The sequence below is a fragment of the Schistocerca gregaria genome, chromosome 4 (genome assembly GCF_023897955.1).
Source record: "Schistocerca gregaria isolate iqSchGreg1 chromosome 4, iqSchGreg1.2, whole genome shotgun sequence".
Classification (NCBI taxonomy): Eukaryota; Metazoa; Arthropoda; class Insecta; order Orthoptera; family Acrididae; genus Schistocerca; species Schistocerca gregaria.
Window position 1 is genome coordinate 564,967,723 of NC_064923.1, and position 18,198 is coordinate 564,985,920.

Genomic DNA, 18,198 nt, shown 5'->3' on the forward strand with positions numbered 1-18,198 from the left:
AACAAATCATACCTGAGAACACGGTTTTATTGCCACTACACGTATTGCATCATCCAGTTCCTTTGTTTTGAATCAGGTGTTCACTAAGCATGCACTTCTGAGCTCTTGTACTGAGTTGTACCCGAGTCAATTATTGGTTAAAAATTCAATTCCTGCAGTCTTTAACTATCATTCCAAAACAAAAGTAAGTCCCCAAATGTTACGATGATAATGTGAAATACTATTGTAATGAAACAGTGGGATAGAATGGTTTTACACAGATATTTTTAGGTTACACCAATCATCTTTTGAATTACTTACGACAAATATTGGTTTTATGAGTGAAGCAGTATGGAAAGTACAAGTAGGCAGTGTTTTCTTGGACCAGCATATACAGGGTGTTACAAAAAGGCACGTCCAAACTTTCAGGAAACATTCCTCACACACAAAGAAAGAAAATATGTTATGTGGACATGTGTCGGGAAACGCTTACTTTCCATGTTAGAGCTCATTTTATTACTTCTGTTCAAATCACATTAATCATGGAATGGAAACACACAGCAACAGAACGTACCAGAGTGACTTCAAACACTTTGTTACAGGAAATGTTCAAAATGTCCTCCGTTTGCGAGGAGACATGCATCCACCCTCCGTCGCATGGAATCCCTGATGCGCTGATGCAGCCCTGGAGAATACCGTATTGTATCTCAGCCGTCCACAATACGAGCACGAAGAGTCTCTACATTTGGTACCGGGGTTGCGTAGACAAGAGCTTTCAAATGCCCCTATAAATGATAATCAAGAGGGTTGAGGTCAGGAGAGCGTGGAGGCCATGGAATTGGTCCGCCTCTACCAATTCATCGGTCACCGAATCTGTTGTTAAGAAGCGTACGAACACTTCGACTGAGATGTGCAGGAGCTCCATCGTGCATGAATCACATGTTGTGTCGTACTTGTAAAGGCACATGTTCTAGCAGCACAGGTAGAGTATCCCATATGAAATCATGATAACGTGCTCCATTGAGCGTAGGTGGAAGAACATGGGGCCCAATCAAGACGTCACCAACAATGCCAGCCCAAACGTTCACAGAAAAACTGTGTTGATGACGTGATTGCACAATTGCGTGCGGAATCTCGTCAGCCCACACATGTTGACTGTGAAAATTTGTAATTTGATCACGTTGGCATGAAGCCTCATCCGTAAAGAGAACATTTGCATTGAAATGAGGATTGACACATTGTTGGATGAACCATTCGCAGAAGTGTACCCGTGGGGGCCAATCAGCTGCTGATAGTGCCTGCACACGCTGTACATGGTACGGAAACAACTGGTTCTCCCGTAGCACTCTCCATACAGTGACGTGGGCAACGTTACCTTGTACAGCAGCAACTTCTCTGACGCTGACATTAGGGTTATCGTCAACTGCACGAAGAATTGCCTCGTCCATTGCAGGTTTCCTCGTCGTTCTAGGTCTTCCCTAGTCGCGAGTCATAGGCTGGAATCTTCCGTGTTCCCTAAAACGCCGATCAATTGCTTCGAACGTCTTCCTGTCGGGACACCTTCGCTCTGGAAATCTGTCTCGATACAAACGTGCCGCGCCACGGCTATTGCCCCGTGCTAATCCATACATAAAATGGGCATCTGACAACTCTGCACTGACTGCAAAACCACGTTCGTGATTAACAGTAACCTTTTGATGCTACGTACTCATGTGCTTGATGCTAGTACTGTAGAGCAATGAGTCACATGTCAACACAAGCACCGAAGTCAACATCACCTTTCTTCAATTGGGCCAACTGGCGATGAATGGAGGAAGTACAGTACATACTGACGAAACTAAAATGAGCTCTAACATGAAAATTAAGCGTCTTTTCTTTATTTTTGTGTGAGGAATGTTTCCTGAAAGTTTGGCCGTACCTTTTTGTAACAGCCTGTATGTGATAATGCCCTGACTTGTGTGAATGAACTGACCAGTGAAGAACAAGAACTTGTTATTATGGCGAAGCAACAGTCATTGATACTGTGATTTAAGTGTTAAACACAAAAACAGGTACCTGCGCAGGTTCTCTCTACATAAGAAAATTTGCTGTGATCCTTTCAAGTGCCATAAACGATCTGTTTCATTTGGGTTGGGTGAATTTAGTTTAGAAAAGGCAAAGATCTTCAAAATGAGAGGCTTTAGCGTTATTCCTGGGGAGAAAATGTGCCCAGCCGGTATCAAACTTATTAACGAAAAACAAGCAAGTGACGTCTCATCACCAGACTATATAAATAACAGTAATGTAAAGGTGCAGACTCCTGAAAAATCTGTGCTCAATACTAGCTTAACTAGCTTAGTAGTATCTCCTGCAAAGCTGCACTCAGTTGCTTGCCATAGTCGGTATGCAGCACCCAAACGAAAATTGGAATCATACATATCAAGTGGAGCTGGCTGCTGATGCGAGCACTATCCCTGACCAGTGATTTAATAGAACTGGAAGGAAAGGCAAAACATCATTATGAACTCATGAACAAAGTCAAACAGAAAATTGAATACACAAATAATCGTGAAAAAATGCAGCTACTTACTCTTGTGCCGCCAACTTGGCCTCAACAAAGTCAGTTCCAAATTTCAGGTTTCTGAATATTTGGTACGACATGCAAGAGCTCTTTTAATGGAGAAGGGTACTTTACCGATGGCTGAGGAGAACAGGGGAAAGACGTAGCCACATGACAAAGTTCAAGAAGTAAAGAGTTTTTATTTGGATGACGAAAACACAAGAATAATGCCTGGGAAAAAAGACAAAGTGAGCACCAGCAAAAGCACCTATGAACAAAAGCGTCTTGTTTTAAGTAATTTAACTGAACTGTATTCTCTCGATAAAAAGTATCCTGAAGACAAAATAGGATTCTCAAAATATACTTCTCTTCGACCAAAACAGTGTATACTTGTAGGATCATCAGGAACACATACCGCATGTGTGTGCATGGTGAAAATGTTAAATTGCTTCTAAATTCCATTTCTATTAAAAAAACATACGACGATCTAATTAAAGTAATAACATTTGATATAAATAACTGAGCCTGTAAGCTTCGTCTGTGTGAAAAATGCCCCACCAGTTCATTGCTTCAAACCCACATAGAAAATGAAATAGAAGACTATGATCCTGATGTGATGGTTCAGTACAGTCTGTGGGTATCAACTGATAAAATGACGTTTAGTGTTCAAATCACTTCTCTCACAGAATTCTTTGACACACTAATTAAGAAAATTGAAAAACTCACTCCACACACTTTAATTTCTCAATCACAATCTGATTATCTGAAAATGAAGAAGGAAACACTTGATGAAGGATCAGTGTTAATTTTAATGAATTTCAGTGAAGATCTCAATTTTGTTGCTCAAGATGAAGTACAGGGATACCATTGGAACAATGGCAACTGCACTCTTCACACTGCCCATACATATTACAAAAAGGACAAACAGTTACATGCAAAAACTACTTGTATTGTTTCTGATGATCTAGAACATAATATTGTTTGCTGTACGAGACTCAGAAGACTGTATTGAATTTTTTTAAGTGTGAATTTCCAGAAATTCATCTTGCGTATGTTGAATATTTCACTGATGGTTGTACTGCACAATATAAAAATTGTAAAATTTTCATAAATATCTGCTACCTTGTACGTAACTTCGACATAAAGTGCAGCCCTTCCTTTTTTGCTACCAGCCATGACAAATCTCCCTGAGATGGTATTGTCGGAACTGTTAAAAGACTTGTCACAAAAACAAGTTTGCAAAGAATTTATAAAAACCAAATACTTACAGCTTCACAGGCATTTCAATTCTGTCTCGAGAACCTGCGAGGCATTTCAGTTCTCTTTGTTTCAAAAGATGAAATAGTACAAGTCAGACATTATCTTTCTCTGCGCTTCACAAGTGCAAAAACAATTCCTGGAGCAGAATCTATTCATCACATTGTACCAATATCACCAACCAAGATTGGGGCAAAAAAATTATGCATTTTAATATAGTGTATGATTTCACAGATGGACTTCCGCCACTAATGCGAGAATACACTGTGCAGCCCAACTCCTATGTTGCATGTGCATATGACTCTTCTTGGTATTTGCGAATTGTTGAAAAGATGAATTGTGAAGAAGGATATGTTACAGTAAGGTTTAAACATCCTCATGGATCATCCCCATCCTTCTATTCGCCCAATAATGATGTTTGTGATGTTTCTTTCTCTCATATTATGTGTGAAGTTGATATCACCACAGCAACAGGGTGTACTTATTCTCTGGGCAAAGAGTCCCCAAAGTTGGTGGAAGAAAAGTGGTTGTCATACTAAAAATTATTATCTAAGCACCAAAGTGTCTCGTCACGTGTGTAGTTCCGAATCAACTTGAATGCAGATTGCAGCCCCAGCGTTTTGTGCAGTGTTGACAATATTGGCTTTGGAAAATGCTTAAATATTATGAACAAAACGCAGTGTATTTTTACATTGAGTTAATTTGGTTATGACACAGGTAAGAAAGTGTTCATATGTCATGTAATGTAAAAGTTGCCCTATATTTTATAATGTGTAATTTTGTTTCATATATTGCAATTTTTGTTCAATTTGGATATTGTTATGTTGACTCATGTTCTTAATGTCTCTTGGGTAGGAATTGTATTTCCCTCCAGGATATATATATATATATATATATATATATATATATATATATATATATATATATATATATATAATTTTTTCCCAGTGCCATTCATTTTACAAAACTGATTTTTTGTGTGATAAGACTTTATTATTTATAGATCATTTTCTAATTTTTTCATTGTTGTCCAGAGGTGGGGGGGGGGGGGGGGAAGTCTAAAATATTTTTTCTAATTCAACAATAAAATGAAATAAAATCAATTTGCAAAAATTTGACTGGAGAATTCAAACATGTTTTCAGAAACTACATGTCAGAAAGAGGGAAAAAACTGTCAGCATACCATTTGTTGTTTAGAAACTGCAGCCAGTTTTCGAATTTCTACAGTTGGCTTTGAAGTAACGCTTTGCATCACACTTTCAGTAACTGCTACCAACAGAGTGTAAATAAAGCAATAAAAATTGGTAGAAGCTCATGATATTAGATACAAAAGCAGTATACAAAATCCCAGTTCACAACTAGATAATGGGTGTCATGGCCTGGATGGTTGGTTGGTTTGTGGGATTGAAGGGACCAGACTGCTAGGGCCATCGGTCTCTGGCCTGGTTGACTTGACATGGAATGACCCTTTTAATTCTTATTAGCCCAGAGATCAGTGAAGTATTGTAACCATTCTTTTGCAGACATGGGACTCAAGGTGATGTTATTCTTCTCCTAGATGATAAATGACTTACATGTTCTCTATCCTCTCTTCTGTTTCCCATGGAGATCCTGCAGGAAAGGGTACTGGTCAAAAGTAGAACAAACAAAAATTCGGAAACAAGTACTTGCTAATAATATGGGCAGTTTTACTTGTCTTCACAACTGCCAGTAGTCGGTAAACCTGTCTTCTTGTTCACGTTCACTGTTGATTCCTTACTGACTGTTTGTCTCTGTACTTAGTCCTCCGACTGTGGTACAGTTTGCTCAAGTTTTGGGCTCACAGAGATCGTTAACTACAATCCACGGTATTTCGATTGGGCACCTTCCATTCGTTCTCAGATGAGCCATCGAGACTAAAGAAGACTTTCCCCGTCCCGTTAGCGCGTTGTACGCATTCCTCGCTTCCATTAAGACATTGGTGGCTGACCACACAGCCTGGTGGGAAGCGCCCTCGCTGGTGGAATTTGCGGAACTCAGCTCTCCTGAGGGTTGTCGTTCGCCGTTGCCTTGAGCGTACTCTGTCTTCTATGTCTGGTGCAAACCGTGGAAGCGATGGAGTTCCACACATTATCCAACTCGTAACCGTTATCACAATTCTTCTGATGTTCTTCAGTGCGTGTTTCCACGCGTTATTTAATAATGGAGTTCCAAAATGAAGTAGTTGTGGTCAAAATTACTGTTTTATCATACTCCATTGAATGTCCGGTGGAGATACAGTGTTCAGCAACAGCAGATTGGTTTGGTTCCATAAGATGAGTACAGTGTGGTATTCTTTCATACAGCACGTGGTTTGATATGTGTAAGCCGAACGACATTGTCAAATTATTTTGCAGGCGTCAGCCTTCTGCAATTATAAATCATTCGTCACTGATCCCAGGAGTTCTGACATTTTAGATGGTGGATGGAAAACCACTTTAACGTGAGATTTCTGGAGGATTCTTGCTATCTTGAATTAAATGTTGCCAACAAAGGGAAGAAAAGCTAAGGATTTTGCCGGCGTACTGGCCTCTTTATCCACTTACTGTTTTTTGTCTTTAATTTGCACTCCGTCTTCAGGCCACAAGTGGCCCATCGGGACCATCCGACCGCCGTGTCATCCTCAGCAGAGAATGCGGATAGGAGGGGCGTGTGGTTGGCACACCGCTCTCCCAGTCGTTATGATGGTTGTCTTTGACCGGAGCCTCCACTATTCGGTCGAGTAGCTCCTCAATTGGCATCACGAGGCTGAGTGCACCCCGAAAAATGGCAACCGCGCATGGCGGCCCGGATGGTCACCCATCCAAGTGTCAGCTACGCCCAACAGCGCTTAACTTCGGTGATCTGACGGGAACGACGGCAAGGTCGTTGCCTATCTTTATTTAGAGTGGCCTGTTAATCTGTTGGGTAGAATATCCATTTTCTCTGAGTACTGTATTTAGGAGGCTGACCTCTCAGGCAAATTCACTGGATCGAAGACTATGTGAGCTGTGTGTCCAGGTGTTTTAAGCACAATCATAGTTTGCGGCGAATGATGACAACTTTAGGATTGCAAATACAGACTGGTACGAATGGATGTACGATAAACTGAATGTTTCAGAGAGACATTATTCTTTCGTCTAACCAAGACACGCAAGAAAGTCAAAGAACCATTTTTCTCTATTTCCATAGTGAAGCAAATGCTCTTATGAGTGGAATGAAGGTGATGCAAATATTCCATTAATTTATCTTCTATGTGACGGAACACTATGAAAGTATGCTATGAAAGTATCGGCAACATACAAGAGGTGGACAAAAATACGAAAACAACAAAAACTCAACCATGCCTAATACGGGATAAAAAAAACAGCTGGTAGCTATTCTAAACGGCTTCCAGTCGGCCCGGACGGATAAATACAGGTCTTTTATGATTTTCAAGAGAATCGTATATACACTCCTGGAAATTGAAATAAGAACACCGTGAATTCATTGTCCCAGGAAGGGGAAACTTTATTGACACATTCCTGGGGTCAGATGCATCACATGATCACACTGACAGAACCACAGGCATATAGACACAGGCAACAGAGCATGCACAATGTCGGCACTAGTACAGTGTATATCCACCTTTCGCAGCAATGCAGGCTGCTATTCTCCCATGGAGACGATCGTAGAGATGCTGGATGTAGTCCTGTGGAACGGCTTGCCATGCCATTTCCACCTGGCGCCTCAGTTGGACCAGCGTTCGTGCTGGACGTGCAGACCGCGTGAGACGACGCTTCATCCAGTCCCAAACATGCTCAATGGGGGACAGATTCGGAGATCTTGCTGGCCAGGGTAGTTGACTTACACCTTCTAGAGCACGTTGGGTGGCACGGGATACATGTGGACGTGCATTGTCCTGTTGGAACAGCAACTTCCCTTGCCGGTCTAGGAATGGTAGAACGATGGGTTCGATGACGGTTTGGATGTACCATGCACTATTCAGTGTCCCCTCGACGATCACCAGAGGTGTACGGCCAGTGTAGGAGATCGCTCCCCACACCATGATGCCGGGTGTTGGCCCTGTGTGCCTCGGTCGTATGCAGTCCTGATTGTGGCGCTCACCTGCACGGCGCCAAACACGCATACGACCATCATTGGCACCAAGGCAGAAGCGACTCTCATCGCTGAAGACGACACGTCTCCATTCGTCCCTCCATTCACGCCTGTCGCGACACCACTGGAGGCGGACTGCACGATGTTGGGGCGTAAGCGGAAGACGGCCTAACGGTGTGCGGGACCGTAGCCCAGCTTCATGGAGACGGTTGCGAATGGTCCTCTCCGATACCCCAGGAGCAACAGTGTCCCTAATTTGCTGGGAAGTGGCGGTGCGGTCCCCTACGACACTGGGTAGGATCCTACGGTCTTGGCGTGCATCCGTGCATCGCTGCAGTCCGGTCTCAGGTCGACGGGCACGTGCACCTTCCGCCGACCACTGGCGACAACATCGATGTACTGTGGAGACCTCACGCCCCACGTGTTGAGCAATTCGGCGGTACGTCCACCCGGCCTCCCGCATGCCCACTTTACGCCCTCGCTCAAAGTCCGTCAACTGCACATACGGTTCACGTCCACGCTGTCGCGGCATGCTACCAGTGTTAAAGACTGCGATGGAGCTCCGTATGCCACGGCAAACTGGCTGACACTGACGGCGGCGGTGCACAAATGCTGCGCAGCTAGCGCCATTCGACGGCCAACACCGCGGTTCCTGGTGTGTCCGCTGTGCCGTGCGTGTGATCATTGCTTGTACAGCCCTCTCGCAGTGTCCGGAGCAAGTATTGTGGGTCTGACACACCGATGTCAATGTGTTCTTTTTTCCATTTCCAGGAGTGTTGTTCTTCCTGCAAAATGGTGTCACTTTCAGGTAACAAGGATGGAGTTGAATAACGATCAGCCACCCATCTCTGCAAAGTAGTTCACAAAATCGTTAATAATATTGTGATCTCAAGACTGTGATTACTAGGGTAATTGCGGCAAATAAGGTGAGTGATCACGAAACCAAATCTGGACAAGGCGAGCTGTGTGAACAGAAGTGTTGTGGTCTTGGTACACAGCACCGCCATTGAAGAACAAACATTGTGCCATGGGAGGGGCCTAATCAGCCAAAACGGTCATATAATCATTGCCTGTAATGCGACTTTGTAGAGAAACCATAGGGCCCATGGAATACCAAGATAACGTTTCCCATACCATCACCGAACCCACGCCATGTTTCACCCTTGGGACGTAAACTAAGCCAAAAGTTGGAAACAGTGTGAAACAAGACTCGTCCGGCCCAGTGACATTCTTGCACTGCTCCATAGTAAAAGTTTTATGGCTCCGGTGCCATATTTTCCTGTTACAGGCATCGGCGTCACTGATGACTGGTTTTGGAATTCCATCTTGCCTACCAATTTCCAACTTTGTGTTGTTTTGGTGCTCAGAGGGTTCTGGAGTGCGACATTCAGTTCTGCAGTAACTTTTGCGGATATCGTCCTCTTATTTTTCGCCACAGTCCTACAACCTTAGTGACGATCACTCAGCACACTCTTTTGTCCGCGTTGCGTCTTAGCGGATTGCTTTTCCGTTTTCTCTGTACGCGGTGCGAACCTTCTACATAGTGCTCTTGAAACACCAAACACTTCGGCACCCTTGATTACTGAAGCTCTCATCATACGATCATCATCAATTTGTCCACGTCCGAATTCACTTAGCTGCGACATAATGCACTCACAACTAAACTGAACACTGTTCTGACCACGCCTAACACTTTCAAAGTATGGAGGACATCGCACAGATGCCGTTCGTGATCAAACACAACAGTGCAACCTGCAGGCTTAGTTAGAATCTGCGTTCATGTTCAAGCATACATTTCTGGCGGTGTTTCCACATTTTTGTCCAGCCCCTGTATCTTCAAAATAGATTTGGTTTAAGGGTCGCAGTCGCTGTCATGCTGTTGTCATACATAGTAAATACTACAGTTTCCTACATCAGCCATTCTGCACGTATCGTTCTGATGCTGTGCTGGCATGCGAACAACATTAGTAATTCTATGGAATGTGGACAATGTAAACAATGAAATGCGGACCTATTGCTCCTCGCGGTATTCTGCTGTGATTTAGCTAACGGCGTTAATCTACATGACAAGGCGTGTACGCCGAACACCATCCTCAGCCACGCACACCTTCCGACAAAGATTTTGAACGGGTTGTTCTGGCTCGTAGGCGCGTAATCATTAGCGACAAGGACGAGGAGTTGCGATAAACGTAGCACAGTTCGCACGCCGGATATGAAGGAGCGAGGCTTTCGTCGAGGAGATGGTGATCATGAAACAGCTGTGCGAAGAACTGGAGCTTATAACTGCACAAAACATAATCGTGAGTGGCCAGCTGTGCACGGGCAGTATGGCTGTTGTGTCCATTCGATTACAGTGCAGTCTCAGAGCGCAAAATCACCCTGCCGACTATAGTTCTGCCAATGGATTCTAAGCGAGAGTGATGTAGATAAGCAGTTCACAGTTGGAAATTCATTTACGAACGACGCAGGATTCACACAGAATGAGATAATAAATTACCACAATAACCTCGTATGGGCAATGCAGACGCAAATTCTCGAGCGATCATGAAAGCAAACTATTCGGTCCGACTTAATTCCGTGCGTGGCGGGAATTTTAGGTGACAGACTCGCAGGTCTACGCACACAAATAAACAGGTGTTGTTTATAACAAAAAAAGTAAAATATTCGAATGACATACCTGGTCTGGAATCCCCTTCGGGGAATTTCACCCGCCTGATGCAAGTCTTTCTCGTATTTGACGCTACTTCGGCGACTTCCACGACGGTGACAACACACGCACACACACGGCTCCCACTCGAAAAAAATCGCCGACCTGGCTGAGAATTGAACCCGGAATGATCGGAAGTCATCAACGAAAACTACAAAACCACATTTGTTACTAGTTTCTGACCTACAAAATTCGCCGCTATTGGTGAAAGCTACCCTTACAGAAAGACAAAGGATGTGATTTATTGCACGACTGGGCGCTACACGAATTTTTTCGCCTCGTACTACAGAACGTAACATAAACGTTTAAGTAGCGATTGACATCTAGTAGCGTGGCCCCCCAGTCACCTGGTCTGTATCGCTGGCTACGGAGATTTTTAAAGGCACTGGTGTATTCTACGCCCACTGGCAATGTGTACGTGTTATACAAGTGTGTGAACCGTATAAGTGAGCAAATCCGAGGGTAACCATGTACGTTCCGAGTCCATAATTCAAAAGGAGGGCTGAAGGATGTGTAAAGATGTATTTACACCTGTACGCTGAAACGTCGCCTTAGAAAAGTTTATGAATTACTGTGCTGATAAACCCCTTACGTTATTTGATTTTTTAAACAACTGAGCAGAACTGAACGTACACAGACATTTCACTCTTTACTTATTCTGATCAACACTAGATTGACACACAATACTTTTAGCGCAACGCAATCTGACTTTCAATAATCCCTACAAAAGAATGGCCCTGACTAACAATAACCTATACCTTTCATGAATCACTTACCTCCAAAAATCTTCGTTACTCGAACTACTGCAAAACAGCGAGCGCCAATACTGCCGGCTGAATAAAAGATTCAAACTACTGAAGGCACTAACTACTGATAGGCATACTTAGCAAATGAAAGATTTTGATAGAGAACAAACAATGTATTTACCTTAATAGTGTTCAAAAGTCATAATATATATATCAATTCATGATATCCAGCATTACAAATTTACTCTTTCTGGCGGACACACGTCCAGCTCGTCCGCTCTTAAAATTCTGCCATCTCTCTCCCCACATCCACCACTGCTGGCGGCTCACCTCCAACTGAGCAACACTACGCGCTGTTCACATCCAACTGCCCAACATTACAATAGTAAACGTTCCAACAATGCAAACCAGCCACAGACTGCACACAGCACGGTCAGTGATTTTCATACAGAGCGCTACGTGGCGTTACCAACATAGAAACCTAAACAGCCTACTTACAACACTTTGCGGCTCATCGGCGTGCGGGTGTAGCTTGCCCCACACGGAAGTAGATGCGCCCAGTGTGAACACAGGTGTGAATGGAGTCACACGCGCGCACTTCTGGAGGAAGAGGCGTGCACCTACATGCGTGCCTCTACTCCCGTGTGAGGTGGGCTACAGCCGCAAGACGAGGAGCCGCAAGGCGTGCAGGTGTAAACGCATCTGAAGAGTGCACAGCAACCACAAGGAGCACCTCTTGTTTTGTCAATAGGTAGATAGCTACCATAGGACAAAGTGGCCCATACCTCAACAATTATTTGGTTTCGGACATATGTTTATAGTACTTTTTCTAGGTTTGATTAGAGCTGTCCTGTTTGAATGTGAGAAACATTTTTAAACACCGTGTATGTGATTCATGTGTTTACCCAAGTCTGTCATTTAATACTCCTTATTTCTTCTCTCTTTGGTTATTTTTCTTTTATGGCTCCTTTCGTTTCAATTCGTTGGGTTTTGCAACACTCGAAGACAAGATGCTTCCTTTACTTCAAAAGCTATCAGTATCTTCGTTAGAAATTTTTAATCCGCTGTCTTTATATCATTTTACCTTCCCTAGAGTTTCGTGTGCTAACTTTGTTACAGAATTCTTAAAAGTCCCCTCATTCCGTATTTATGTTGTTATGTTTCGGTACGTTTTTCGTTATACTGGCCAGTCTTGAGCGATAAAAGATATTTACTGCTTTCTTCCTGCAATAAGTCTAAGAAAATAGTAAACCACATATTATTTCATGGAGTTTAAATAGGAATAGAACCTTAGCGTCATACACTGCTCAGCGCGATACTAAATTTCACGTGGTGGCGTTAAGGAAACGCGACGCAGTAGGGATACTGTACTGAGGTGACAAAAGTCATAGGATAGCGATATATACTTATACAGATGGCTGCAATATCGTTTCGATAAGGTGTAAAAGGGCAGTGCATTGGCGGAATCGTCATTTATACTCAAGTGATCCATGTGAAAAGGTTTTCGACATGATTATGGCTACCAGACAGGTATTAACAGACTTTGACCGCGGAATATTAGTTGGAGCTGGACGCATGGGATATTCTATTTCGAAAATTATCATGGAATTCAATATTTAGAGTTCCACAGCGCCAAATGTACCGAGACTACCAAATTTCAGGCCAACAGGCAGACAGTTGTATTTTGACATAGCATCTGCTCAACTATGTGTGGGAGCAGGATATAATTGTGAGGTGCACTTAGCGGCATATGTGGATAACATCTGCGAAATTTATTGCTAATATAGTTCGTAGCACAGGAATAACATATTTAAGCGTCATGCATGATTCGGAAGTTTTTCACGTATCTCATTGTTTATGAGCTCAAATCGCCTAAACTATGATAGGTAGGCTTTTCTTAGCCCAACAGCGATTGTTTGTACCAAATCGTTTATATAGATAAGGACCAGCAAAGGACCTATAACAAAACTTTGGGGAACGCCTGAAATCACTTCTGTTTTACTCGATGACTTTCCGTCAATTACTACGAACTGTGACCACTCTGACAGGAAATCGCAAATCCTGTGACATAACTGAGACGATATTCCATAAGGACGCAATTTCACTGCGAGCCGCTTGTTTGGTACAGTGTCAAAAGCCTTCCGGAAATCGAGAAATATGGAATCAATCTGAAATCCCTTGTCAATAGCACTCAGCACTTCATGCTAATAAAGAGCTAGTTGTGTTTCACAAGGACGATGTTTTCTAAATCCATGTTGACTGTGTGTCGATATACCGTTTTCTTCTAGGTAATTCATAATGTTAAAAAATGGCTCTGGGCACTATGGGACTTAACTGCTGTGGTCATCAGTCCCCTAGAACTTAGAACTATTTAAACCTAACTAACCTAAGGACATCACACACATCCATGCCCGAGGCAGGATTCGAACCTGCGACTCATAATGTTCGAACACAATATAAGTTCCACAATCCTGCTGCATATCGACGTTAATAATATGGGCCTGTAATTCAGTGGATTACTCCTACTAACTTTCTTGAATATTGGTGTGACCTGTGCAACATTCCAGTCTTTGGGCACGGATCTTCCGTCGAGCGAACGCTTGTATATGATTGTTAAGTGTGGAGCTAATGCATCAGCATACTCTGAAAGGAACCTAATTTTTTTACAGTCTGGACCGGAGGACTTGCTTCTTTAATTAAGTGATTTAAGTTGCTTTACTACTTCGAGGATATTTACTTCTATGTTACTCATGGTGGCAACTGTTCTTGATTCGAATTCTGGCATATTTACTTCTTCTTCTTCCGTGGAGGCATTTCGGAAGGCCAAATGGGCGGTAGCTCACATACTCCCATAATATGTTTCATTGTCTGCCTTATGTGTTGTTAGTGCACCCACACATTTGTCACTAAGCGCTCCTCAATAAAGTAACTAAGACCTCTTACATCTTCCATGGCTACAAATTAAAACTCGATTGCGACTGGGAAAAAACGTAAACATGAATCCCAACAGATAATTGCTACAACTGATGAGAAGTAACACTGATACAAACTTACGTCATGAATCTGATACCGAACAAGGTTGCCCAAGTACGAGGATTTCCCTCCCCTCTCTGAACACTAGTTCTATGTACTAAACACTTAATACTGTTCATCGATAACTAACAATATGGAATCTAGTTTGCTGCCTATAGGCCTATTCTAACGTCTGTGTTGTTTTCTGTGCACGTATCGTTACTCTTAAATGACATATTCTGTACTAAAACATTGCTTCTTATGTCTGCAGTGTTAATAACCTATTTACAAACCCTCAAAAAGAATTTAAAATAAGATCAAGCCTTTTTGTAGATCCCCACGAGATTCCCCAGGTCGCGTCCATCGTTTCCATCCACGAGAGTATTCCAGAGTTCATCTTGGTCCCCGAGGACTGTGTATTAGATTCGACGTCACACTGCCTCTGCTCCCCTAAAAGGTTAAGCACAGACTCTCATATCTTTTGAGATGGTATGAAACGCTCGAATCATGGTGTAGGTGCCATTTTTCTGAGAAAATGTTGTAAAGGAGGATGTCGACATAAGGCAGATATAAAACCTCATTGACAAGGTGGCAGGATGCTACTTCATCAAGACGTGGGAGTCTGCACTCCGCCTGCGACTAGAGCAGAGGCGGTGTGCGGTTGAATCTCACACAGGCCATCAACCCTCGAATCTCTTTCAGCGGCGGACACTCACGAGCCGCTGTGAGCGGACCCATTGCTGACAACCTAGTAGAAGGGGGAGGGGGGATATTAAGCCTGTTACATCCCTTTTATATTTGAGTAGCAGCTCACAGGCTTCGAATTATTGTGTCAGCCAAATACACCCATCCGGTTGCATATCCGAGAATTGGTTTCTCGGAGAGGAGACTGCTCTGCTTCCTGGGAAATGGAAATAACTATTAGTTTATTTGCAGGCCCCGGGCCGGCGGCGGTGATGCTGCCGTCGACTGTGGGCTACGAGGGCCATGACCCCACCAAGTACCGCGCGCCCAACTACACGATGCGACCCAAGCCGCCCTTGGTGGACCGGCGAGTGAGGCCCGCGCCCAACCGCTACACCATCGAGAAGTACTACACGCGCTTCGGCAAGGATGGCACGCCCCAGTACACGGCGCGCTGGCCGCTCGAGCCGCTCTGTAAGTACATAGCCACGTCATCAGCTAACGTCGCAGTATATTGTAAACATTGTTGAATCACTGTAGGTACTAGTAAAGAATTGATCCTTAGTTTCCTGTTTGGACCTCGAGGCCTTGGCTTCGAGGTCTGGTGAAGGCAATGTCCCCAACCTTGATTGATTGATCAAGGAATCACTTCCAGAGGATAGAATGGATTTCGTAACTTAGTAATACAATATACGAGGGTCGGTCAAAAAGTAATGCCTCCCATTTTTTTTCTACTTAAAAAAATTAAGTTAAGTGAAAAATTTGAATTTGGCGCCATTCCTCAAACCTTCTGCAATCCACTGCAGTAGTAACTTTCTGTGTCAACAGGTGGCAGCACAGCAGAAGTTTGTAAGATGGCCGACATCGATGTTCGTTTGAGACAGCGTTGTGTGATTGAATTCTTGAATGCAGAAGGTGAAACGCCCATACGCATTCATGAAAGGCTGAAGAAGGTGTATGGTGTTGTGACAGTGGATGTAAGCACTGTTAGACGATGGGTTCGTCGTTGTAAGGAAGCTGAAGGGCAAACACCGTTGACTGACGAAAAGCGGAGCGGCAGGCCGGTGAGTGCAGTGACTCCACACAACATTCAGCAAGTTGATGACATCATTCGTGGTGACCGTCGGGTGACTGCAGATGAAGTGTGTCGCATTATTTCTCTTAGTAAAGGCAGTGTGATCACGATTATTAAACAATTGGGGTACTCAAAAGTTTGTGCACGGTGGGTTCCAAGAATGTTAACCGATCAGAATAAAGAGGCAAGGAAAACAATAGCCTCCCAACACTTGCAGCGCTTCCGTTTGGAGGGAGATGAGTTTCTGAAAAAAATTGTGACCGTGGACGAAACATGGGTGCATTTTTTTGAACCCGAATCAAAAAGGCAGTCAATGGAGTGGCGTCACACAAGCTCGCCGAGGAAGAAAAAATTCAAAACTGTGCGATCGGCAGGGAAAGTTATGGCAACAGTTTTCTGGGATACAGAGGGTGTGATTCTGGTTGATTTTTTGGAGCAGGGATGCACAATAAATTCTGTTCAATACGTCACAACCCTCAAAAAACTTAAAGCACGTCTTCAGCGAGTTCGCCCAACAAAATCAATGGCAGATGTTCTTCTTTTGCATGACAATGCAAGACCACACACCAGTCGTCACACCTCTGACGAGATTGTCAAAATTGGATGGGAAGTTTTGCCTCATCCCCCATACAGCCCTGACCTGGCACCATCAGACTTCCATCTGTTCGGGCCACTAAAAGAAGCTCATCGTGGGATTCATTTTGAAGATGAGGAGGCTGTCAAAACATCCGTGCGTCAATGGCTTAGGAAGCAGAGCTGTGATTTTTACCGTGCTGGGATACATGCCCTTGTTCAAAGATGGACCAAAACTGTAGAGATGGGCGGAGATTACATTGAAAAATGACAAAATGATCCTCAATGTTGTGGTTTTCAACCTATGTAATTGTATTTAAATTTCCTGACAATTAAACGTAGAAAAAAAAATAGGAGGCATTACTTTTTGACTGACCCTCATAATTAATTTGAAAAAAGTGTGATTATAAATACTCGCTTTAATACACGGGGTGATCAAAAATCTCTCCGCAGTGCCGTATGATTGTTCGCCAGTCTGGGTTACTTCCCTTCAACTGGACTCTCCCAACATTCCTCTGTTTCGTTTATCTCAGCCAGCGTCAGTAGTATCGTTGGTGTGTGTCGTTACGTGTTGACGTGAACGTTTCAGTTTAGTTTCTTTGTTCGTTTGTTCCGCTTTTGTCACTGTTAAAATGTTAACCATTGAAGAACGTGTGTTTTTAGTCGAACAAGTGTTTAAAGCTGGCAGTAAATACACAGTTTCAGTTCGTTCAACATTTAGTTCAGTTTTCCCGGAGGCAAGACTCCCACGTCACGATACTGTGCGAGATTTGATTAACAAATTTCGAAGTACGGTTTCAGTGACAGACGTACCGAGAAGTGACCGACCTAGCGTTTTGTCTGAGGATAAACTACTCGATATTTCCGATAAAATGTCCATGAGTCCAAAAAAAATCAGTAAGAAATGTGTTAAGTGAAATACTGAACGGTTATTTTCAGCAAGATGGCGCAACTGCGCATACAGCTCGCGTTTCAATGTCACTGCTTGCTGATGTTTTTGGTGTTCGTATAATTTCACAGGTACTTTGGCGTCCACGATCGCCTGACCAAACACCACCTGACTTTTTCTTCTGGGGTGCAGCGAAAGCAACTGTGTATAAGAACCGTCCAAAATCCATCGATGAATTGAAAACTGCAAATCCACTTTCACTGCTTCTGTTACAGAAGAAATGTTACAGCTTGTGTTTCGAAACATGATTAGACGAATTGAATTGCGTATTCCACAACAGGGGGGACACTTTCAACATTTAATGTGAAAATTTGTAGGTAAAAATGAATATTCAATAAATTAATAACTTTTATTTCACTGAGTTTCATTTCGGTATATTCACTGCGGCATACGGCACATTCAAAGCGAGAGCAGGTCAACTAGTGGACGATTATTATAAATTTTATTTATTTATTTATTCATTTATTTAATTTATTATTATATATGGAGGAAAACACCAAAGAGTTAATCAATTTATTTAGAATTATGATTTCGATGTGCTCTTGCGCAAAGAAAGTTAGCTGGGATTAATTATTATAGTTA

General features: G+C 43.1%; 1 protein-coding gene across 1 annotated transcript in view; it reads left to right on the forward strand.

Moving 5' to 3' along the window:
- LOC126365795 (outer dense fiber protein 3-like) overlaps positions 1 to 18,198 on the forward strand; it is a 50,752-nt gene that overhangs the window by 9,533 nt on the left and 23,021 nt on the right. The window contains exon 2 of the mRNA XM_050008377.1: positions 15,272 to 15,493. Coding sequence (XP_049864334.1) covers positions 15,272 to 15,493 — 222 coding nt within the window. The remainder of the gene's footprint in view (positions 1 to 15,271; positions 15,494 to 18,198) is intronic.